Here is a 25910-nt window from a genome sequence, read left to right as displayed (position 1 = left end):
ATGTTTTGCTGTGTGAATCTATTTTTTTTTTACTTTTTTTAAGGCTTTATTTATTTAATCATGTAATCTCTATACCAAACATGGGGCTTGAACTCATGACCTTGAGATCAACAGTCACCCATTCTACCAACTAAGCCAGTCAGGTGCCCTTGAGTGAGTCTGTTTTTAAAAAGAAGACTGTTTCTCGCCCCCGCCCCCAATATATATATAAAGCTTATTTATTTTGAGAGAGAGAATGTGCATGCAGGGGAGGGGCAGAGAGAGAGAATCCCAAGCAGGCTCCATGATGAGCTGTCAGTGCAAAGTCCAGCATGAGGCTCGATCTCACGAACCATGAGATCATGACCTGAGCCGAAATCTGGAGATCCGGAGTTGGACGCTTAACTGACTGAGCCGCCCAGGAGATGCCCAAAAATATATTTCTGAACAATTCCAAATTAGATCACCACAGAGAAAGTACTTTGTAATATGGACTTTAATGTTGGATTCTTCTGCCTCTCTTGCATATGACCTAGGGAAAGATAGCTAACTTAGATTGCTTCTAAGAGTTAAATAACCCTTGTTTAGGTGTATAAATAACCATGTAAACTGCCTCCTAGTGATAAAGCACAGTGTTACTAATTGACTCTTGGCATGAAGTCAAGAGAACTCTTTTCTTCCCCTTCAAGACACATACCTTTCCAGTTAAAGTTGAGAGATCATCTCCACCAATTACTTTTATGTCCCCTGTTGACTGGTCATTCTAGTTAAAAAAAAAAAAAAGATATAAATACATATATGTATATCCTTTTGCGTACACACACACACATTTCAAATTATCAAATGGGACCTAGAAGATTTAAGAAGTTAGCTATCTAATGTCATATCATTATGATATTCTAAATGATACAAATTATTAAGAATTATGTTTCAAGAAATGAACAAGGTAACTCTCAGCTAGACATCAGTAAGAATTTTAAAGTTCTAATTGGCCATTACTGATTTGATGCTTTCAAGAGTCCTAAAAAATAGGAGACACACATTGTCAAGTGGGCAGTATTATAGCAGCCACCCATATTCAGTCACAGTAATTTCTGAACCGTGAAGGAAGTTATTAGCATGACAGATGTCTGGTTCTGGCCCTGGACCATTCCCATGAGTCAAGCAAGCTGTAGATTCTGGTCTATATCACACTCAACCCCCAAAATACTGCCTTCAACAATCTAGGCAAGATCCAGGTCATCTTCAACACAGTCTGGAGAAACAGGTCTGATTAGTAGTCCTTTAAGGCATACTTCTTAGGCTCCCAGTTTTCTTCTGTCACAGAATGCAGCAGAGAACCTTACAGGAGTTCAAAGGGAAATCCTCCTTATCCACTGTAGTTAGTGGTGATAATCATAATTTGGCTGTGCTAGAGCCAAAGAGCAGGTGAACGAAAGAGCTGAGCCTACCCTACCAGAGAACAGACCATACCAAACCTACAGCAATTAAAACAACGCTGTACCAGCACAGTTACGAAGAGCCCACGGAACAGAATAGAGCCCAGAAACACACCCAGAAATATATGAGGATTTAGTATATGAATAAAGACGGTATTTTAAGTCAGTAAGGAAAAGATGAATTATTCAATGAAGTAGTTATCCATTTGGGGGGGGGGGGGGAATAAAGTATGATCCCTACCTCACAGCATACCCAAAAATAAATTCCAGCTGAATTAAAATCTAAATGTAAAAAATAAAACTATAAGCAGACCGGAAGAAAACGTAGAAGAAATATTTCCACATTCTTAGAAAGGGTAAAAACCCAGGCATAACATGAACCCAAACTGAAAGAAAAGATCTGTAACAAATATTCCCATTATATGCTGGATTCCAAGAACAAGAATCCAATAGAAAATGAAGAACAAACACAAACAGGCAATTCACGGAAGAGAAGGCCGTAACATATAAAATGATATTGAGCTGAGAGACAAACACTAAAACGACGTGATTCTACCATTCATCCATTCACACTGGCAAAATTTAAGCCTGATGATATATGTTGACAAAAGTGAGGGGGACCAAGCACTCCCAGTGAGAGTATAAACTGGTACAAGCCTTTTTCAAAATGACATAGCAATACCTATTAAATTGTAAGCATGTGGGGCTCCTGGGTGGCTGAGTTAGTTAAGCGTCTGACTTCGGCTCAGATCATGATCCCACAGTTTGTGTGTTCAAGCCCCAGTCGGGTTCTGTGCTGACAGTACAGAGCCTGCTTGGGATTCTCTCTCTCCCCCCCCCTCTCTGCCCCTCCCCTGCTTGTTCGCTTTCTCTCTCTCTCTCTCTCTCTCTCTCTCTCTCTCTCTCTCAATAAATAAAACTTAAAAATAAATAAAAAATAAAATAAAATGAAATCGTAAGCATGTGTGCCATTTGCCCCAGCAATCCTACTGATGCTATAAAAACACAACTATGCAAAGATACATATAAAGGAGGTTCACTGTATCAACTATTTATAAAAAAGAAAAACTGGAGACAACCAACATGTCTATTAACAGGGGCCTATTTAAATTAAATTCATCTGCAAAAGGTAATACTGTGCCACTATTAAAAAGAATCTGAAAATCTATACATGCTGACATGAACAATGGGAATTAAAAACGCCAAGTAGTAGAGCAATGTGTTGCCTATGAAACCACTTTTGTTCAGCATTTTAAACAAGTTTATAACATCAGTTATGTCTCAGTAGTGAGAAAGGGGATAACAAGGCTTTTTACCTTTATATACTTCCATTTTCATCATATGCTTCTTTACACATGTCCATTTTATATGGAGCATCATTTTAAAAAAAACACAACTGGGCCAAAACTATTCAGTGTTGCAAACTAAAAAGATCTAAGTATGACTTCTGATATGAAAAAATTCAAGCATATTACTTTTCAAGGAAATATGGACACCTTTTATTCAACTAACTTAAAACCTAGAATTTCAAACAGAGAGAAATGATTAATAGCAAAAAAAAAAGAAAGAAAAAAAAGAAAGACTGTACAAAACCTGAAGCTTTCTATGAATGAATCATAGTAAATGATTTACATGGTACAGCAAAGTAGACAGTGACATCTTCTGTACAAGTTTGGTATTACAGTCCAATTCCAAATGCCATCCCCCCCCCCCACCACCGTTTTTTGTTTTTTTTGTTTTTTTTGTTTTTTTAAACAGAGAAAGGAGAACTGAAAAGTATGGAGTCAAGGGGAAAAAAACCCATGATTCAAAGACTATGGTGACGCGCTAAGAGAAAAGAGAACTCTAAGCATGTAGGACACTTGCTCCACTAGCATCCAAACAAACCTCCGTATTCCTGTTTGCCTCAAGAGACTTTTTTTTTTTAACGTTTATTCATTTTTTGAGAGACAGAGAGAGACAGAGCTTAAGTGGGAGAGGGGCAGAGAGAGAGGGAGACACAGAATCCAATGCAGGCTCCAGGCTCTGAACTGACAGCACAGAGCCCGACGTGGGGCTTGAACTCATGACCTGAGCCGAAGTCAGATACTTAACCGACTGAGCCACCCAGGCACCCCTCAAGAGGAGAATTTAGTTTAAATCTCCTTTTCACGTGAAAAGCCACCTTTCCAATGGAGGCTACTAAAGAAGATGCGTTTAAGAAAAAAATTCCAGCCCAGTGTGCTAGGATACAGGCGTTAAATGCCCCAATCGCACAGAAATGGCATCCATGGATCAAGTGTCCTGCCAGAGGAACCTGCCTCCCCGCCTCTCCTGGTGCAACAAGTTTCCCCCTGTATCCCTGCTTTGTTACATTACTGAGTTGACTCTCGCATGCCTCATCTTTAACGAGATGATGGGGCTGGCATGGGGGAGGGGAGAGTCCCCCTCACGAGTTGCTCTTCCCTCTTCTCAATCACCCCATCCCCTCATTCATCCCAGCCAGACAGCCCAATCTGTCCTCAACTGAGAGTGTCATCGTCGACTACATAACATTCCCAAAGAAACTCTCTGGGTCTACAAATACCTACCCTTAACAACTGTGTCTACCTTTTTTTTTTTTTTGAGTGTTAAGACTGGCAGTTACGATTTTTGCTTTTTTTTTTATTCAGGTATAATTAACATACAGTGTTATAGCAATTTCACATGTTCAATTACCTTTCATGAGTCTAGGTGAGAAAAATGAGAAAGGAATTAGGAAGGAACTTTGTTTATTCTTAGCTGTACATGGCTAGGGATTTTGCAGCCTCTAGGCGGCAACAAGAACCGCAGCCCGGTACAGGAAAGCAGGAGAGAAGGCTGTGCGAGAACACACAACGAACGGGTTGCAAAAGAACGGCCTGGAACAAACAGGAGACCGTAAGAAGAGGACGCAGAGACGCCAACCCCCAAAGCTGAGCTCCCAAGAGGGCAAGACTAGGAGTCGTACTGAGGGAGGACGTCTGGGCTTAGCACCACGGGGATTGCTCGTTGCAGCGAACTCCAGACAGTTCTTTCAGAGCCCTAGAGTGGAGTTGCCGGGAAAGTCACTCCCTCTACGTCCAGCTCGGCCCCGGTCCACCGCACTCAGGCAGGCGCTCCGCACATCCTAATCACAAGCATCCTCTGTCTTTCCCCACTTTCCTGTACCGTGATCAAATATCAACAGCAGTGACAATATTAGAATCATATACCTTTAGAAGTAGACCACACCTCAGATGAAAAACGGCAGATACCCAATTTTTGAAAAATATATACAGAAAAAGTAGGTCTGGAAGGATATACACCCAGGGAGTAATTGATTTACCTGTGTTTTATGAGTTTTTTGAAAAAATACGTTCCTTTAAAAAAAAGTTATTATTATCAATTTAAAAAATGATGCTAATAGTGAAGGACGCCCGGCTGAATCAGTCGGTGGAGCTTGGGGCTCTTGATTTTGGGGTCGTGAGTTCAAGCCCCATGTTGGGCCCAGAACTTACTTAAAAGGCAAAAGAAAATAGGGGCACCTTGGTGGCTCAGTCAGTTAAGCGTCTGACTCTTAATCTCAGCTCCTGGTTCATGAGATTGAGCCCCTCATTGGGCTCAGCACTGACAGAGGAGAGCCTGCTTGGGATTCTCTCTGCCCCTCCCCTACTCATGCTCTCACTCTCTCTCAAAACAAATAAATGTTTAAAAATAAAAAATAGTAAAACAAATGTTTTTAATGATGCTAATGAAGCAGGGCTCCTGGAGCATCTACTCCTGCACCATCCGAGACAGTAGCCACTGAGCACATGTGGCAATTACAGGTGACCCTGGAACAACACAGGTTTGAACTGTGCAGGCCCATTTATACATGCATATTTTTGATCAGTACAGTGCAGAACCAGAAGTGTATTTTCTCTCCTTTGTGGTTTCCTCAGTAACATTTTCTTTTCTCAAGTTTACTGTGAGAATACAGAATATAATACAAAAAAAACATACAAAATATGTGTTAATCAATCAGCTGTTTATGTTAGCAGTGAGGCTTCTGGGCAATAGCAGGCTGTTAGTAGTTAAGTTTTGGGGGAGTCAAAAGTGATACAAGAATTTTCGACTGTGCAGGGGGTTAGCACCCTAACCCCTGTATTGTTCAAGGGTCAACTGTTCTTAAAATTACATAAAATTAAAAAATCAGTTCTTCTGTTGCAGAAGACCTAATTCAAGTGCTCAACAGAGTGGCTCTGTATTTGACAGCACAGATATAGAACACTTCCATCATCACAGAAAGTTCTATTGCTCAGCACTGCTCTAATCAAACCAAAGATACCATTTGCACAACGTAATACTGAAAAAATTGAAGAGTCAGTGCTGACATTTAATATCTAGTGTTTTCGGGGCACCTGGGTGGCTCAGTTGGTTTAGTCTACGTCTTCAGCTCAGGTCATGATCTCACGGTTTGTGGGTTCGAGCCCCGCTTCGGGCTCTGTGCTGACAGCTCAGAGCCTGGAGCCTGTTTCAGATTCTGTCTCTCTCTCTCTCTCTCTCTCTCTCTCTCTCTCTCTCTCTCTCTCTGCCCCTCCCCCACTCATGCTTTGTCTCTCTCAAGTAAATAAACATTTAGATTTTTTTAAAAATCTAGCATTTTCAAATACAGTTTCTACAACCTTGAGTAGTTATTGCACCCAATCTTCATGCTTTTCATTCCAGGTCTGGTTTGGAGCAAGGATCTGATCAAATAAACATGTTCAGCAGAACCACTTTGCATGGCCTTGTATACAACAGACGGGCAATATGTTTGCTGAGTGAATTATTTTCCTTCATTTTTTGAATATAAAATTTGTGGGTTAGCAGGGCCAAACTTGAACACTACCTTTATGTTCTAAGAAACAAGGTGCTTATATAATACCTCAGCCTACATCCAAGTGAAAACCCACAGGAAATGGCTACAGAGTATACTTTTGACACAGTTCTGGTAGTTGCTTATACCACAGATAGTACACATCCCCTTTCCTGCCAATTCATACTGAACAAATTCTTTCCCCCATACATGTCTATGGTCTTAAATGAATAAGCAGGAAATAGAAATCGCTCCACTTGCTTTATAGACAGATAGATATTAGATTTATAGAAGATTTTTTAAAAAGCCAAAAGATTAAAAAAAGAAAAAAAAAAAAACAGACCTGAAAGCAATCGACTAAATAAAGGAAAAGGTCAGACTGAAAGCTACTGACCTCTTCTCATAAGAGGCACTTTAAGAAACTACTCCAATATTTTCCACATTTTTCGTTAACAAGTTCAAATAGCCACCCTCTTACAAATTACAAGGTAATTTGCATCTTTGATACATAAAACAGCTTAATCAAGCTACTAACCAAGCGACTTCCAAGATCAAGACTGAAAGTTATAGCTTTACACACCTTGACTGCAAATGAGGAAAAGAAATCTCACAACTGGCGAGATAACTTGTTTGCATACAAAACTTCTGACTGGTAGAAAATGAAGAACTAGGGGCGCCTGGGTGGCGCAGTTGGTTAAGCGTCCGACTTCAGCCAGGTCACGATCTCGCGGTCCGTGAGTTCGAGCCCCGCGTCGGGCTCTGGGCTGATGGCTCAGAGCCTGGAGCCTGCTTCCGATTCTGTGTCTCCCTCTCTCTCTGCCCCTCCCCCGTTCATGCTCTGCCTCTCTCTGTCCCAAAAATAAATAAACGTTGAAAAAAAAATTAAAAAAAAAAAAAGAAAATGAAGAAATAAAAGGAAGCCATATCACAGGATTCAAGTCAGTTACAAGTTTTCCCAAACGAGACTCGGTTCTGCACAATTAAAGGTGCGGGTTCAATTCAAAAAACCTGTATGATCTTGGGCAAGTCATTTCATCCCCTGCACCTCCCTGTTCTCAAATGTACATGGAGATAATAATTCAGAACTCAAAAAATTTTCTCCAAGATTTCAAATCATAAGAACGATTTCATTTTAACGTAAGCCACTTTGTCTGGACACGATAAATCAGGTTAATTTTCCCTTTGTTTAAGACCCACACAAAAATATTACCACAAAAAATTTACCTGACAATTTTTCCCCCTGAGGCTTCATCTTTTTTTTAAATTTTTTTTAACGTTTATTTATTTTTGAGACAGAGAGAGACAGAGCATGAATGGGGGGAGGGTCAGAGAGACAGGGAGACACAGAATTGGAAGCAGGCTCCAGGCTCCGAGCTGTCAGCACAGAGCCCGACGTGGGGCTCTAACCCGTGAACCACGAGATCATGACCTGAGCCGAAGTCGGACACTTAACCGACTGAGCCACCCAGAGGCTTCATCTTTTTATGATGAAAAAAATTATTTAAAAAATTACTATGAAATTAAACTTATAAGAAAGAAAACACATTTGCATATTTATCAATTATTCCATTCTTCTGAATTATCACAGAGCCTTAAGGATAGAAAAGGTCTTTGAATATACAGTACTACATTTCATTGTTCTAAGCTGCACACTCACATTTTAATACCGTTGAAATTGATATATTACAACTGATGGCAACTTACAATATAACTGACAGTGTCTTCTTCTGTAGCGGTACAAAATACGGAGGTACGTTAACATCAGTGACACCTTACATTTAATGAAATATGGTATTTGGAATCCCCAGGCAATTTCCCATCGAGGCACTAAGCAAATAAAATCCTACCTAGCTACTCTAAGAGTATGTAAACTATGCCCTTTTGGCTCCCTGAGCAGTGCCATGGCGGCTGGCAAGAACAAGTGCCTTACAAAAGTCGGCAAAAAGGGAGCCAAGAAGAAAGTCGTTGATCCATTTTCTAGGAAAGACTGGTATGATATGAAAGCACCAGCTATGTTCAATATAACAAATAATGGAAAAACACTAGTCACAAGAACTCAAGGAACCAAAATCGCATATGATGGCCTCAAGGGTTGTATTTTTGAAGTGATCCTTGCTGATCTGCAGAATGATGAAGTTGCATTTAGAATATGCAAGCTAATTACTGAAGATTTCCAGGGCAAAAACTGCCTAATTTCCACAGCACAGATCTTACCCATGACAAAATGTGCTCCATGGTCAAAAAATGGCAGACCAGGACTGAATCTCATGTTGACGCCAAGACTAGCAATGGTTACTGGCCTCATCTATTTTGTGTTGGTTTTACTAGCAAATGCAACAATCAGATTCAGAAGACCTCTCACGCTCAGCACCAACAGGTCCACCCAATTCAGAAAAAGATGATGGAGATCATGACCCGAGAGGTGCAGACAAGTGACTTGAAAGAAGTCGTCAACAAATTGATTCCAGACAGCACTGGAAAACACACAGAAAAGGCCTGTCGGTCTATTTATCCATTCCAGGATGTCTTCGTTAGAAAAGTGAAAATGCTGAAGAAGCCTAAGTTTGAATCGGGAAAGCTCATGGAGCTTCATGGTTAAGCTTCTGGAAAAGCTACTGGGGATGAGGCTGGCGCTAAAGTTGAACGAGCTGATGGATATGAGTCGCCAATCCAAGAATTTTTAAAATTAAGACATCTGATGGTGACAAAAGATCTTATTGTTTGTGATGTTTAAAAAAAAAAAAGACTACGTGTAAACTCGGATATGTATGCATGTATACTCAGAGAGAAAATTCTTTTAAATGTGAGAAATAGGGGCACCTGGGTAGCTCAGTCAGTTAAGTATCCGACTCTTGATTTTGGCTCAGGTCATGATCTCACAGTTCGGGGGTTCAAGCCCCACATCGGGCTCTGTGCTGTCAGTGGGGAGCCTGCTTGGGATTCTCTGTCTCCCTCTCTCTCTGCCCCCTCCCCGCTTGCATGCACTCTCTCGCTCTCTCAAAATAAGTGAACATTTTTAAAAAATTTTAAATAAAAAATAACATATTAGAAATAAAAGTGGTAGTGGAAGTCAGGGTAACTTCATTTCTTCATTTCTTTACTTCCTGTAATTGTATGCTTTTCGTAATAAACATGTATTCTTTAATCAAAAAAAGGCAATTTTTATTTTGGAGGAAAACTAGATGCAGTGTGCTGTTACTGTTACTGCTCTTTACATATTCCAGAAACATTTAACAGTTCATGGAGCATTACTTTAGGATTAGTACAGATCAGTTAAGGTTTAATTCACTGTTTCAAATTGGTCAAGATCAGCATGTTAAAACTACACTAACATCAATGTTACTGACACTGCAACAATTCTAAATTTCCATCTCAGGATTTTATCAAGTTAAGCTGCATGATTTTTAATATGTACGTGTGAAGATCTTCCATGACAAGTTGATGAATTATTAAATAGGGCAGAAATGTTACTTCAAATCAACAGTAAGTATATGGGTTTAATTTTTTGTTGTTTAGTAGTAAATTTACACAGAATTTTACATAGAACAGATATGATTTTTCTCTATGTAAAAACTAACCTAAAAACTTGCTTTGCTTATGCTTAGGACTTCATTGTTTTTTTTAATATGTGATTTTTTAAATGTTTATTTTGAGAGCGAGAGAGTGTGCATGTAAGCAGGGGAGGGGCAGAGAGAGAAAGAGAGAGGCACAGAGAGAGAGAGAGAGAGAGAGAGAGAACCCCAGTCAGGCTCTGCACTTCAGCACAGAGCTCAATGAGGCGCTGCATCTCCCATGAACCATGTGGTCATGACCTAAGCCCAAATAAGAGTTGGACGCTTAACCGACTGAGCCACCCAGGTGCCCCTAAGATCTCATTCTTTTTATCACCTCAGGGCTTAAGCTTAATAATCCTCTAAGATTTAAAACTAATAGGAAAAAAAACCTGAAAGGAGAAAATGGAATTAAACTGTCAAAGTATTTCCATGGCTTTATACTGTTCTTATAACTATAAAATACTTTAAAGAAGAAAATATTAAGTTCCCCTCATTTTTTTCACAAGTTTTCAAAGAAAAAGCATTCTATGCAAATCCTGAAAGAGATTAAATTTAAGGCATAAAGAAATAAGACTGATTTTTATGTATATGTGTGTGGAGCGGGGGCAGGGGGACTCCAGAAGATCAAAATCGAAATCATACCATGGACCAGAAGTACCTGTTTTGACTCTAAGCCAACAATCAATTAAAGGCTGGGTAGCTACTGCCAGCAATTACACTGACTAGATTCCAATCTTAGTGTAAACCAGCTAACTAACTGTAACTAACTTCTGTTGAGTGAAGATCCAAACTCTTCATTTAGGCAATTCTTTAATTCATGCGAGACTTTGACAAATTAAAAGGAGCTTGTAGTTATGAAGGATGGTGTATGAGCACAAAGGGTTTTCGGGGGATAGGGAAAATGTCTTAAATCGTTCTCCAATCACCCACAGGACTGATGAAAATGTGGAAAAGGTCAAAAAACTTGGGTCAAATAGATGATTAACTGGGAGAATGAAGGTTGAAAGTTAAATGTAAGCAGCCTTATTCTCAATGAAAATATAAACATAAGGCTAGTTTCTACAAAGATGCACAACACAGATTCATGAAACAACAAAGACCAGACATTTATTCTAATCTTTGAAGAAGCTAGGAGAAACCCCACTTGTAAGGAAAATAGTAACCCGCAGGAACGACAGCGCCCACAGGCAACCAGACACAAACAACACTATGAACTAATAAAAATCACACATTCACATGCTCAAAGAAATTATGGAGGATGAAATTCACATGTAAAGATCACACGGACTCTGGCTCATCTGACAGTGTCAATAATGGTTATTGTGTCAATATTCTCAGACATTTGAGATCCCGTGACACCGGCAGAGTAACTGAATCCAAAGTGGTTTCTTCAGTGGGCCGGTGCTTTCACTCCACGTGTGCTTTCTAGGAAACAACTGTTGGCCCACCTTATTTATCAGCTGCAAACTGACTTTCAACTCCCCGGAAAACCAATCTAGCTCTAGAGAAGAGAAGAGATCTGCCAACACTAAGTATAGTCAAAAATATAACTCCAGGTCCCAACAGCAACTCCCAAAAGTGGTCTTTAAAAAACCAGAAAAACAAAACCAGATCAAAAATCCTTTAAGAAAAGTGACTAGTCTAAGGTGACTAGTTTGAAAAAGACAATATTCACTTGTATACAAAGTAGTAGTGAATAGATTAGAAAATGTCACTGTAACCAAGTGCAATGAACATGTAAGTATGGTTTGTAGACTTTCAAACACACACAGAAAAACGTACAGTTACCGAGGTTTTTATAAGCATATATTAAATATACTTACACAGTAGCTCTTCAGTCTGATGAAATCTACAGTCATAGGAATGGATCCATCACTATTTCTGTTCAGTGCTTTGATATAATCCAGCAGGTCAGCAAAGAATTTATAGCCCCCCTTGAGCACACAGAGGGCTACGATGTGATGGCCACCCATCTCCTTCAACACGTCTCGGGCAAGACGCTCGGTCCTAGAGAAGTATCAGGAATTTAACAGAAATTAATTTACAATATAATAGAAATATATTTAGCTTTATAACAAACATCCCCTTTAGGCATTAAACTTCCACCAAACACATCCTTTGCCCCCCATGAAATATACCCTTGCTTCATAAAGTAAAGATAAACTTCAAAATACAGTTATACTGTAACATCTATCATAAATATTTAAGGGGCGCCTGCGTGGCTCAGCCGATTAAGTGTCCGATTCTTGGTCTCAGCTCAAGTCATGATCTCACGGTTCATGGGTTCGACCCCCGCATCAGGTTCTGAGCTGACATCGCAGAGCCTGCTTGGGATTCTCTCTCCCTCTCTCTCTGCTTCTCCCCCACTTGCTCTCTCTCTCAAAATAAATAAATAAACATTAAAAAAATAAATATTTAAAATGCAATTTAAAATACCATTGTCACCTAGCAGAATGGCAAATTCTGATTAAATGAGATTTCCCTGATAATAGGCAATATTGTAAGAGACTGCGAAAAAGAGTACTGTCGTATACCACTGTGAGTATAAATTAAAACAACGTTTTGGAGCATAATCTGGCAGTATCAGAAGCATTCAATAAATACCTTCCCCTTGACCCAGATTTTCCCCATGGATAAAGCTGAAGCAAGTGACCAAACGTGTATAAGAGGATGTTCCCTTCTAGTATGGTCTGTAAAATAATGGTGATGTCTTGCATGTCCGTCAATGAAGGACTGCTTAAATCAATTATGGTACAGTCAGAAAATGCAATGTTATGCAACCTTCAAAATATAGGATAGCTCTAACCATACTAGTATGAAACAGTGCCCAATAAATTTCAGACCTGTATGACAGTACCACCTTCAAAATATAGGAGAAAGCTCTAAATATACTAATATGAAAACATCTCCAATACACTTCAGACCTATATGATAGTACATGCCTATGTGTTAAAATATACGCAGTTGGCTCTTGGACAACACAAGTTTGAACTGCACACACAAGTCCACTTATACATGGATTTTGTTATAAATATCATACTATAAATATATTTTCTCTTCCTTATGATTTTATTAATGACATATTTTCTCCAGCTTACTTTATTGTAAGAATACAGTATATAACACATATACAAAATATGTGTTCATCAACTATATGTTATCAGTGAGACTTCCGGTCAACAGTAGGCTATTAATAGTTAAGTTTTAAGGGGAGTCAGAAGTGATACACAGATTTTGACTGCGCAGATGGTGGCATCCCTAACCCCCACATTGTTCAAGAGTTACTGTACATATATTTGCATACAGCATATGTGCACAGCCAGTGCGTACGAAGGACTATGCAGGAGGCTGAGAAGAAGAACTCTACTCATTTAAAGCCTCAATCCTTAGAATATTTTACAATAGCTATATATTGATACTATAACCTTAAAGTCAAAAACAAATTAGCCACACAAGGCAAGCATTTAAATACCAAGTAAGGTCTCTCACTGCAATTCATTTAAGGGGAACTTTTCAAGCTAGACGTGCATAATAGTCAAAACATTACCTTCCCCTCCTGTGATTTAGCCCCAGCCCATTATCCTGTTCAAGGCTGAGCAATCAAAGACTGTTACTAGAGTTCATTTCTCCAATGTCCCTTCAATGTTTACCGTATTCTACTCCCTACAGATTCCCAGTATACCATGACTTACACTGGGTAATTAGCTCTCCCCCCAACTTTTTTGTAAAGAGGGCTCTAAAACAGAAAACCTCTATTATTCGACAAGCTGGCCTAGTTTATGTTCAAACATCAATGCCTTAAAACAGTTGCTGACACTTGAAATTAATAGAAAATTAAGGGGCGCCTGGGTGGCGCATTCGGTTGGGCGTCCAACTTCAGCCAGGTCACGATCTCGCGGTCCGTGAGTTCAAGCCCCGCGTCGGGCTCTGGGCTGATGGCTCGGAGCCTGGAGCCTGTTTCCGATTCTGTGTCTCCCTCTCTCTCTGCCCCTCCCCCGTTCATGCTCTGTCTCTCTCTGTCCCAAAAATAAATAAAAAACGTTGAGAAAATTAAGAAAAAACAGAAATAGAAATTAAGAAAAAAAACCAAAAACTTCAATTTAAGATCTTACTAACCTGTCCATAATTAGTCCATGAGGAATAAACACCTTTTCCAAATCCTCAGCGTAATGATGAGGTATACAAAATAAATCTAGGTCATAACCTGGTTCATCATCACTAATCTGAAAAAGAAATATGACTGTTTCAGTGACAGCATTACACGACTGAATTTAGATGTTAAAAAAACCTTAGCCTATGAGAGAAATTTAGGGGTGCCTGGGTGGCTCAGTCGGTTGGGTGTCTGACTTCGGCTCAGGTCATGATCTCACAGTTCGTGGGTTCAAGCCACGCATCAGGCTCTGTGCTGACCACATACTCAGAGGCTGGAGCCTGCTTTGGATTCTGTGTCTCCTTCTCTCTGCCCCTCCCCCGCTCATGCTTTGTCTCACTCTGTTTCTCATAAATAAATAAATGTAAAAAAAAATTTTTTTTAAATAAAAATAAAAACAAAAAAAAGAGAAATTTAGGTATGAGACATCAAGAATTTTCTGTAACTTTGTAGGTATGACAATGAATTATAGTTATATAAGAAATGAACTGTATGCTTTAGAGATGAATAGTTAAGATTGTATCAGTAAAATGACATGTATGAAATTTCCTTTAGCTCCACAAAGAGAAAACGAAAAACTTTAAAGAGTTAAGACAAATGTAGCAAAATCTTGATAACATTTTAAACACGGCTGATGAGCATATGGGGATTCAGTATACTATTCTCTCCACTTTTAGTATGTTTGAAATTTTAGTAAAAACGATTTTAGTAACACTGTAGAAAAAAATTTTCATACACTGTAGTCTAACAAGTTAAAAAATCACACAGAACAAAAGCTGTTGTTTCCTACCCCAAATACAAACAGCCTCTCTCACCTCAGAGTAGGGGGAAAAAAAAATCACCAAGAAAGCTAAGTGATTTCTTAAAAACCCAAACTCTTAGAAGTCTGAGATTGCTATAATCAATCCATGAGGTGCCTTCCTAGCAGATACTCCACGATTGCTTGAGTAGAACCATATTTGGCTGTCTTCGTATGCCCAATAGCTGGCATACAAACTATTGAATAAAACCGTGGCAAAATGTGGTGGCAAAATGTACTATGATTATAGTTTTATAAATATTATACATGTACCTATACAGAAAAAAATATAATAAAATCATAACAGCTATTATCTCGGGGAAGAGAGTTATAGTGATTTTACTTAGTTCTTTATACTATATATTGCAAATTTCCTTCATTGAGTATATACTGCTTTTAAAAAAAATTCAGTAGTCTTTCTTTTAAATTATTTGTGGCATTATGTGGTTTTTTTTGCACACATATAAAAAGTACAGGAATTCTGAAAGATGTATGAAAGTAAAATCTACAAACAAAAATTGTAATCCCAAAAAATAAAAAAGAAGTGAGGAGGGGAAGGGAGAGGGAACAAAGGAGGAAAGGAAGGAGTGGAAGAAGGAAGAAAGGGTGGGCATGAAGGAATATACCAAACAGTGGTCAACTACAAGAAGGGGGAACTCGCTGAGTTGTACACTTTAATATTGACCTGGCCTTTTTTTTCATTGTCAATTTCACTTTTTTTATCATAGGTGATTTATAATTCCTACTCATCATTATATTTAAAATTCAAAGAAATAAACCAGTTATAATACTCTACTTCACATGATATTCAAGACTAAATATCTTCCAAATCACATTCAAGAAGATGATGATAAGAGCTTTGGCAGTTTTCAAGAAATACTGGTCAAACCATAATTAAATCTCAAAGTATCAGCAAACATCTATTGAACACCTTTCCGTCAGTACTATGTTAGATGCTTAAGGACAGGTAGCTAGGCTTTCAATAAATTTTAAAAATACATACTTAAGATTTATAATATTATTCACAGAATTCATAATTATATTCTGAAAAATCTGAGGTTCGTGTTACTTTTTCTGTCCCAAAAGGTCAGTTTTGAGTTCTCCAGACTTGGGTGGAATTTTAGGTATTGTTTTATCCAGCTGGTGTTACCTTCACACCATTTCCACCTATGCACATGGCCAGGAAGCTGGCAGTGATTCAGGTAGGTGGACCAGGACATGAACACGGGCACGGCCCTGTGGCATGTAGTGCCCAGGCACTCGCTCGGCAGCCAGTTTGAGGGTGGTAGGAAGTCAGTACTAACTTGTTTTTAAACCAACACATATTACTTTCATACACAGCAAGAAAAATTGTATTTTGGGGGAAAAAAGATGATGCCAGATCTTAAGATCTGGCATAAAGTACTAATGTGTCTGCTAAACATTCACATCATGTGTATTTCAGAACACTTTCACTACAAAAAGAATGGAAATGGGACATTTGTGTCCCCTATAGGAACATTTCTGAAATACTTTCTAACAAGCAAATATTACTTTTCTAAATTTTATAAACTGAAACTCAGTTCAAGTTTTGGGAAAAGACAGACCTTGCTAGGTCCTACAAGATGAGAGGATAAACATTCAAGTCTGGCTCAGAATATATCTGCTATTACCTGACAAGAATGAAAATGTACCACTTCATACTGCTTTAACACTAAGAAGATCCAGAAAACCAAACTGGCTTCCCTGAAGGTTACTCACCACTTCTACCAACTTACTCACTGCTCCGCACAAGCATAAACCAGGACCCACCCGGGACTCTTTGAAACATGCAACATTTATAAAGCCTATAGCTTCTGTGAAAATGGCTCAGTGCCTGGCTATAGGTTTTGCAGGCAGCCTAAGAACTTCATGAGTCTGATTTGTTTCAATCAAAGCCAATGTGAATTCTGCCCAGAGTTCATCCTAGACATGCAGTCTAATATAGACAGAACAGCTGGGATGCACACCAAAATAGGAATTCTACCTCTGTCAAAATACCAAATTAATTTCTAATTCAAAAGTTTCTATTTTCAATCAATACTATTAGATTTATAAATCACATTTAATGTCAAAGGGTTGATTTGTGATTATATGAGAATATTACAAAAAATTACATGCCAACAAACTGGACATCCTAGAAGAAGTGGATACATTTCTAGCAACATATAACCTCCTAAAACTGAATCAGGAAATAGAAAATTTGAAGAGACCAATTACCAGCAATGAAATTGAATCACTAATCAAAAAACTCCCAACAAACAGAAGTTCAGGACCAGACGCCTTCACAGGTAAATTCTATCAAACACGTAAAGAAGAATTAATACCCATTTTTCTCAAACTATTCCAAAAAACAGAAGAGGAAAGAAAACCCGAATTGCTTCCATGAGGTCTGCATTACCCTGATACCAAAACCAGATAAAGACACTACAAAAAAAGAGAACTACAGGCCAATATCTCTGATGAACACAGATGGAAAAATCCTCAACAAAATATTAGCAAACCAAATCCAACAATACATTAAAAAAATCATTCACCACGATCAAGTGGGACTGATTTCTGGGATGCAAGGGTGGTTCAATATTTGCAAATCAATCAATGTAATACATCACATTAGTAAGAAAAAGGATAAAAACCATATGATCATTTCAATAGATGCAGAAAAAGCATATGACAAAGTATAACATCCATTCTTGATAAAACTGTCAACAAAGTAGTTTTAGAGGGAACATACATCAACATAATAAATACCATATATGAAAAACCCACAGCTGGGGTGCCTTGGTGGCTCGGTTGGTTAAGCATCTGATTTCAGCTCAGGTCATGATCTCATCGTTTCTGAGTTCGAGTCCCGTGTCGGACTCTGTGCTGACAGCTCAGAGCCTGGAGCCTGATTCAGATTCTGTGTCTCCCTCTCTCTCTGCCCCTCCCCTGCTCATGCTCGTGCGCGCTCGCTCTCTTTCTCAAAAATAAATAAACATTAAAAAAAAACCCACAGCTAAAATCATACTCATGGTGAAAAACTGAGAGCTTTTCCCCTAAGGTCAGGAAAAAGACAAGGATGTCCACTCTCACCACTTTTATTCAACACAGTACTGGAAGTCCTAGCCACAGCAATCAGACAAGAAAAATGGAATAAAAGGATTCAAATTGGTAAGGAAGAAGTAAAACTTACACTATTTGGAGACGACATGATACTATATGTAGAAAACCCTAAAGACTCTACTGGAAAAACAACTAGAACTTCAGTAAGGTCGCAGGATACAAAATCAATGTAGAGAAATCCATTGCATTTTTATACACTAATGATGAAGTAACAGAAAGAGACACTAAGAAAGCAATCCCATTTACAACTGCACCAAAAATAATAAAACACCTAGGAATAAACTTAACCAAGGAGGTGAAAAGATCTGTACTCTGAAAACCATAAAACACTGATGAAAGAAATTGAAGACAACATGAACAAATGGAAAGATATTCCATGCTCATGGATTGGAAGAACAGATATTGTTAAAATGTCCATACTACCCAAAGCAACCTACATGTTTAATGCAATCTCTATCAAAATACCAACAGCATTTTTCACAGAACTAGAGCAAATAATCCTAAAATTCATATGGAACCACAAAAGACCCTGAATAGCCAAAAAAAAAAAAAAAGTCTTGAAAAAGAAAAGCAAAGCTTGGAAGTATTATAATTCCAGATTTCAAGTTACACTACAAAGTTGTAGTAATCAAAATAGTATGATACTGGCACAAAAATAGACACCTAGATCAATAGAACAGGATAGAAAGCCCAGAAACAAACCCACGATTGTATGGTCAATTAATCTTCAACAAAGCAGGAAAGAATATGCAATGGGAAAAAGTCTCTTCAAAAAATGGTGTTAGGAAAACTGGACAGCCACATGCAAAAGAATGAAACTGGACTACTTTCCTACACCATACACAAAAATAAACTCAAATTGGATTAAAGACCTAAATGTGGGACCTGAAACCATAAAAATCCTAGAAGAGAGCACAGGCAGTAATTTTTCTGACATCAGCAGTAGCAACTTCTTTCTAGACAGGTCTCCTTGAGGCAAGGTAAATAAAGATAAACTATTCAAGTTTATCAAAATAAAAAGTTTCTGTTCAGCAAAGGAGACAATCAATAAAACTAGAAGACAGTCTACTGAATGGGAGAAGATATTTGCAAATGACATATCCAAAAAAGGGTCACTATCCAAAATGTATAAAGAACTGACATAACACCCAAAAGACAAATAATCCAATTAAAAAATGAGCAGAAGGGGCCCCTGGGTGGCTCAGTTGGTTAAGTATCCAACTTCAGCTCAGGTCATGATCTCACAGTTTGTGAGTTCAAGCCTTGCATCAGGCTCTGCACTGACAGTGCAGAGCCTGCTTGGGATTCTCTCTCTGCCCCTCCCCTACTTGTGCTCTCTCTCAAAATAAAGAAACTTCTAAAAAATGAGAAGACATGAACAGACATTTCTCCAAAGAAGACATACAGATGGCCAACAGACACATTTGAAAAGATGCTCAACATTACTCATCATCAGGGAAATGCAAATCAAAATTACAGTAAGATATCACTTCACACCTGTCAGAATGGCTAACATCAATAACACAAGAAACAACAGGTGATGGCTAGGATATGGAGGAAGGGGAACCCTCTTGTACTGTTGGTGGGAATGCAAACTCATGCAGCCACTGTAGAAAACAGTATGCAGATACCTCAGAAAGTTAAAAATAGAACTACCCTATGATCTAGGAATCACACTACTGGGTATTTACCAAACAACAAAACAAAACACTAATTCAAAGGGATACATGCACCCCTATGTTTACTACAGTATTATTTACAATAACCAAATGATGGAAGCAGCCCAAGTGCCCATCGATTGATGAATGCATAAAGTATATATATATATATATATATATATATATGCACACACACAGATGTGTAAAGATGCTGTGTGTGTATATATATATATACACATACATACAACAGACTATTATTCAGCCATAAAAAAAGAATGAAATCTTGCCATTTGCAACAACATGGATGGAGCTAGAGAGTATAATGCTAAGTAAAATAAGTCAGTCAGAGAAAGACAAATACCATATGATTTCACTCATATGTGGAATTTAAGAAAAACAACGAATAAGGGAGAAAAAAAGACAAACCAAGAAAGGGACTCTTAACTATAGAGAACAAGCAGATGGTTACCAGAGGGGAGGCGGGTAGGAGGGAGATGGGTTAAACAGGTGATGGGGATTAAGAGTACACTTACTGTGATGAGTACTGAGTAATGTAAAGAACTGTTGAATGACTATATTATACACCTGAAACTAATATCACACCACACTAATTATACTGGAATTAAAATTAAAAAAAAAAACCAGTACCATTTTTAAAAAGGGTTGATTTGTGCTTTCAAGCATAAAAAACATGTTAAAATATAACCCTTTCCAAAAGGCAGAAACAAAAAAAAAATCTTAAAACTTGTATCACTTGAGGGACTTTAGGCATGAATTCACAACTCTATTAAAATTAACTATAAATAAAAGGGGTATATTGATGGAGGTCCTAATTTAAGAAATATTTGATTGGCCATAGGTAGATAGTTTGTTGTCAGAACTGGGCAATGGGTATATGATGGTCTGTTATACTATTATGTCTACTTGTAGATATTTCAAATATAAAGTTAAATACGGAGCAATTTATTTAAATGATGACAAGGCACCAACATCAACTTTTCCCAATTTTTACATGTAATGAAAAGTCCAAGTCTTTCAAATCCATATATAATGACCAAATATTAGAATACTAATTTTAAAATGGTGAGGACCTTATCCAGAACCTGTATTATTACTAATACTCAAATATTTATTGAGAACCTACTGTGTTGTACATACTAGACAGGATTAGATAAATTTGACATACCTACCCTCAAAGAGCTTACAGTATAGAAGACATGACATGCATATGAATAACCATAAGACAGTGTTAAACTGCTATGAAAAAGATATAGGTGATGCATGCTGGGAATTTAGAGAGTACTCAAACTCTCAGAAGCCTCACGTGCACCTGGACCAATGATAAGAAATAAGATATAATTCAGTGAACACGAACGTGGTCTTTTTTTTTTTTTTCATTTTACTTATTTTAGAGGGAAGGAAAGGGGCAAAGGGAAAGAGAGAAAGAAAGAAAGAGACAGAGAGACAGAGAGACAGAGAGACAGAGAGAGAGAGAGAGAGAGAGAGAGAGAGAGAGAGAGAATCTGAAGCAGGCTCCACACTCAGTGTGGAGCTCGATGGGGGGGCTCAATCCCACGACCCTGAGATCACGACTTGAGCCAAAATCAAGTCAGACAGACACTCAACTGACTAAGCCATCCAGGTGCCCCCAGGAACTTGTTCTTAATCATCCAAAACACCAAAACTTCATATTAAATGGGTCCAATAACTCCAATCTCCACAAGAGCTAGATAGAAATATACTCGGTGGCCTTTAATCTTATTAGCCCTTATTTGTCTGATTTAATATCTGATATTAACCTCATCTGATTTGGATTAGTTAACAATCCAGTGGCTGCTTTGACAGGAAGGGATTGCAATATATTAAATTACATAAAAATGCATTTAGCATTCACTTTGGTAAGGCACTGTGCAGTAAATTTTGTAGGGAGCATACAAAGATGATTTTAAACTGAGAGCCCTCAAAGAGCTTATACATAATCTAGTAGAAAAGACATACATAGAACTATACAGCACAATAAAGCTTGTCATTTGTACTTGAATCTAATTTGACCAGCCCACAAATTTGTGATTATCAACAGCGGTTACACATGCACTAAAGATAAACCTGGAACCCAGCACCAATGACTCCCCCTACAGCCTACCAAGCTTAAAGTAGTCTGTTGCCTGGTTGTAAACAGAGTCAAGTACACTGGCATGTCTCTAATACTGAATTAGCACAGTTTTCTAAATCAACCAGGCAATAGTTGATTATGAATGTAAGTCACACTTCGAAATGAATGTAAACCACATCTGTTTTATTGGTGACTTGGTGTGGCATGTCTAAGCAGGTGGTGATTACCGACACCTTCTAAAACAACTGTATTAGTCTGCTGGAGCTGCCCTAGCAAAATCCCACCAGCTGGGTGGCTTAAACAACAATAATTTATCTCTTGCAGTTCTGGAAGCTGGGAAGTCCAAGATCAAGATGCCAGCAAAACAGGTTTCATTCCGAGGCCTCCTCTCTAGGTTTGTAGGCAGCTGCTTTCTCCTAGCTATGTGCACAGTGGAGGGTGGGGAAGGGAGCTCTTTGGTGTCTTTTCTTAAAAGACCAGGACCCCAATCTCATGACCTTATTAGTAATCCTAATTACTCCACAAAGGGCCCCATCTCCAAATACCACACAGTGGGCAGTTGGGGCTTCAACATATTTATCTGTTGGCTATTACTGGAGATACAAATGTTCAGTCCATAACAAGAACCGGACATAAAATGGCTAAAGAAGATCACAAAGAAGGTTCTGGATGGCTCTGGGAAGAGCCCAACCCGAAAACATTTGGGGAAATGGGACACGTGAGTGGCTCACTTGGTTGAGTGTCCAACTTTGGCTCAGGTCACGATCTCATGGTTCGTGGGATGGAGCCCCGTGTCGGGCTCGCTGCTGTCAGTGCAGAGCCTGCTTTCGATCCTCTTCCTCCCTCTTTCTCTGCTCCTCCCCCACTCACGCTTTCTCTCAAAAATAAAAAAAATCTTAAAATATGTGGGGGCACCTGGGTGGCCCAGTCGGTTAAGCATCTGATTCTTGGTTTTGGCTTGGGTTATGATCTCATGGTTGGTGAGTTCGAGCCCCATACTGGGCTCGGTGCTGTCAGTGTGGAACCTGCTGGGGATCCTCTCTCCCTCTCTCTCTGCCCTTCCCCCCGCTCTCTCTCAAAAATAAATAATAAAACATTTTTCTAAAATGGTGATGTTAAAAGGCACCTGGGTGGCTCAGTCAGTTGAGCGTCTGGCTTTGGCTCAGGTCATGATCTGACGGTTCCTGGGTTTGAGCCCCATGTCGGGCTTTGCACAGGCAGCACGAAGCCTGCTTCGGATTCTGTCTCCCCCTCTCTCTGCCCCTCCCCTGCTCTCTCTCTCTCAAAAATAAACATTAAAAAATGGAGGTTAAGAGCAGACTCTGGGTCCAGATAAGTCAGATTCAAATCCTAGCATTGCTGGGTGATCTTGGATAAGTTACTTAACCTCTCTGAGCCACATAAATTTATTTTTAAATTTAAAAATATCAAATCAGTTAATATATGTAAAGAGCTTAGAACAGAAACCAGAACATACTAAACACTATACGAGTGCCTGTTATTACTAACGTGCAATTTTTGGCAAGGAAATAAAAAAAGAACAGTACTTTGCAAACCAAAAACACAACGAAGATCTTAACGTTCAAATGAAACTAACAATAGCTAGTTCTAGCAATAATAATTCACTGTATGCTGGGGCAGGCATCACACCCCAAAGCTAAAAACATCTAACTTCCTCAGCAACTGAGTAAACACAAAAGCCCCCACCATTTTTTGAGTACCTACAATAGTATACAATAAGCATACCACTTAAGGGCATGGACTCTTGAGAGAGACCTAGGCTTGAGTCGGAGTTTCTCTTTGCAACTATGTGACGTGGGTATGGCAAGAAGTAAAATTACTTAACTTCTCTGAGGCTTCAAAGATTCCTCCTCTGTAAAATGGTAATAATCATGCTATTGTTACAGAGTTGTTTCAAGGAGTAAACAGGACTATGTAGGTAAACACGATGATAGCTATTATTACTATTCCCAGTCAAGGACCACGGAAAGGTTGTTTAAGCAGACAGTCTTACAATATTTCAGTAACACCCAGAGGTGGCTAGTACCTCAGTTATACATTAGGGACACTTAAGCCCAGAAAAGGGAAGTAAGTTACCCAAGGCCACGCAGCTAGTAAACAGCCCAAACAAGCAGGATTCCAGGCCAGACTCCATGAAGAAGTCTGCCCTTTACCTTAAGCCATCGTTCCCAATATCGATAGAATCCTTCCTTTTGGGGGCTCAAGTGGTTAATTATTTATTCACTCAACAAACCGTTATTGAGAATTTCTTACATGCCAGGCACTGTCCTATATGCTGTGGTTATGGTGGCGATTCCTGGCCTTATAAAGCTTCTGTTTTAGTGGGAGAGACAATCAACAGGTAATCAAGTAACTGCTAAAATATAATGATGACGATGATGCAGACTGAGGCATGTAACTATTGGGAGGGGTGTTGGCCGTTTTAGCAAGCATGATCGGAAAGGCGGGGGGGGGGGGGGGTGCAGCTTGGCTTGTTCCAGAAACAAAAAGAACCAATGAGGTTGGAGACAGGATACAGAGGCTGGCGATGGTACGAATGTCCTTGAAGGTAAGGACCAGATTCGCACTTTTTGTCCCCGCAGCATCAAAGAACGTAGGATCCGGATCGAGGCACACCTGAATTCGAGGCCTAGCTCCCTCTGGGCCGAGAGAAAATTACCTAATACCGTGTCACTATTTTCCTCGTGTGTAAAAACGCGGGCATGGTTACCGCTACCAAGGCTGCTGTGAGGGTTCAAGCAGGCAATGCGCATTCGCACGGTCATTATGGCATTTGCGGAACTAGGTGCAAGTACCAGTCCCCGCATGCCCTCCCACGTGGCCGCTCCCGTGCCTGCGCCCTCTATTACAGGGGCCCCGAGGACCTCAGCGGCATACCCCCAGTTTAGAGAAGGGCCTCTCCGGACAAAGCCCCCACCCGCGGCGCGCCGGATCCTTCCCGAACTGGCCCGCGGGCCCTCCCCGGCCGCACGAGTCCGCCAAAGCGCCATCCCCACCCTCCCCTGCCACACGCAGCCCCCCTCCCCCGGGCTGTCCCGAGGCACCCAGCCCGCACCTCGCCACGCATCCCCCACGCCACCCCGTGTGACGTAAAGCCCGAGCCGGGACGCGGCAGTCGCCCCCCGCCCCTCCGGGCTTCCCCGGGCCACACCGGCCGGCGCCCGCACTGCGGGCCGCGAGCCTCAGGTGCCGCGGGCCGAGCCGCTCACCACGACGCTGGGGCTGCGGGTCGCCATAACGGAGCCGATGGGCGCGCGCGCTGAGGGCAGCCGGAGGAGGAGGAAGCCGGAGGCGCCCCAGAGGAGGAGGCGGAGGCTCCGCAGAAGGCGGCGACACGCGGGAGAGCGGAAAGAGCCGCTCGCTCGTGCACTCTAGGCCGCCGCCGCCGCCGCCGGAGCGAAGGCAAAACCGGCCCCGCCCGCCCCCGAGGCTCCGCCCACAGACCGCCCGGGCGCCTCTGCCGGCGCCTGCGGGTTTCCACGCGCCGGAGGTGGGAATTTTCCTCCGGAAGGAGCGGAGACTCCTGGTGCGCATCCTCCGTCCAGCTTTCCCTGGGTCTCCCAGCCTGAGGGCTCCTGGCTCCCCACACCTGCCTCCGCCCGGTTTCTTCCTAGTGCCCCTAAACTGGGCGCCGGCTTTTCGGCTTGCCGTCACCACGTGCTTCTGTCGCCCGGCGCCCCCTTCCCAAGACTCTGGACTGCATTGCGGATTCCGTTTTACTAATTCTACCAAACATCTTTAATTGGGTGTGAGAGTTGAGACCAAGAGCCCTAGAGTCAGCAGGTCAGGGTGCAAATCGGACGGGGGACACCTAACTGCTCTGTGACCTTGTGCAAATCAGACTGAGCCTCTCTTTTCGTCTCAGTTAAATGAGGGTATTAACAGGATCGTTGTGAGAATTAGACATGGTATCCCTGTGTGTGTGTGTGTGTGTGTGTGTGTGTGTGTGTGTGTGTGTGGTACAGTACCTAGGACGTTGCATAATCAGTAAATGGGAACTGTCACCATTACTGATCTTTATTTTTGCCTCCACAAGTCCCTGTATGGAACTGGGGACAGGAATCTTACCCTACTCTCAAAAAGGTCAGGTAAGCAAACAACAGTTGTTCATTCCTAGCGTTCGTACGACTCCAGAACCCACCATAGTGCCTGGCACACAGTTGGTGGCCCCTGTTAAGGCTGCCGAGAGATAGGTGATGGTAAGAGATTTGTGAAACTGGTCAAGTCATTGAATTTCTCTGAGCCTCAGTCTCTTCAT

At 40.4% G+C, this 25910-nt stretch overlaps 2 protein-coding genes across 4 annotated transcripts in view; one reads left to right on the top strand and one right to left on the bottom strand.

Annotated features, from left to right (window-relative positions):
• The window catches only part of HPRT1 (hypoxanthine phosphoribosyltransferase 1), a 35754-nt gene extending 10687 nt beyond the window's left edge, over nucleotides 1-25067 (bottom strand). The window contains exons 1-4 of one of the 3 annotated variants that reach the window (XM_047844007.1): nucleotides 24862-25067; nucleotides 13905-14011; nucleotides 11612-11795; nucleotides 677-742 (exon numbers count right to left, since the gene is read on the bottom strand). In XM_047844007.1, the coding sequence (XP_047699963.1) occupies nucleotides 677-742; nucleotides 11612-11795; nucleotides 13905-14011; nucleotides 24862-24888 (384 nt within the window). In that variant the 5' untranslated portion in view covers nucleotides 24889-25067. Of the gene's footprint in view, nucleotides 1-676; nucleotides 743-11611; nucleotides 11796-13904; nucleotides 14012-24707; nucleotides 24827-24861 lie in introns of those variants that run through there. The other 2 variants (XM_047844005.1, XM_047844006.1) reach the window with 2 other exon arrangements.
• Nucleotides 8136-8833, top strand: LOC125157366 (40S ribosomal protein S3a-like). Its single transcript, XM_047844004.1, is given in 2 exon segments — nucleotides 8136-8421; nucleotides 8424-8833. Coding segments are annotated over 2 exon segments (696 nt in total).
• Nucleotides 25068-25910: the final 843 nt, after the last annotated feature.

Source organism: Prionailurus viverrinus, chromosome X, assembly GCF_022837055.1.
Source record: "Prionailurus viverrinus isolate Anna chromosome X, UM_Priviv_1.0, whole genome shotgun sequence".
Taxonomy (NCBI): domain Eukaryota; kingdom Metazoa; phylum Chordata; class Mammalia; order Carnivora; family Felidae; genus Prionailurus; species Prionailurus viverrinus.
This window is presented reverse-complemented; position numbering and strand designations above follow the sequence as displayed.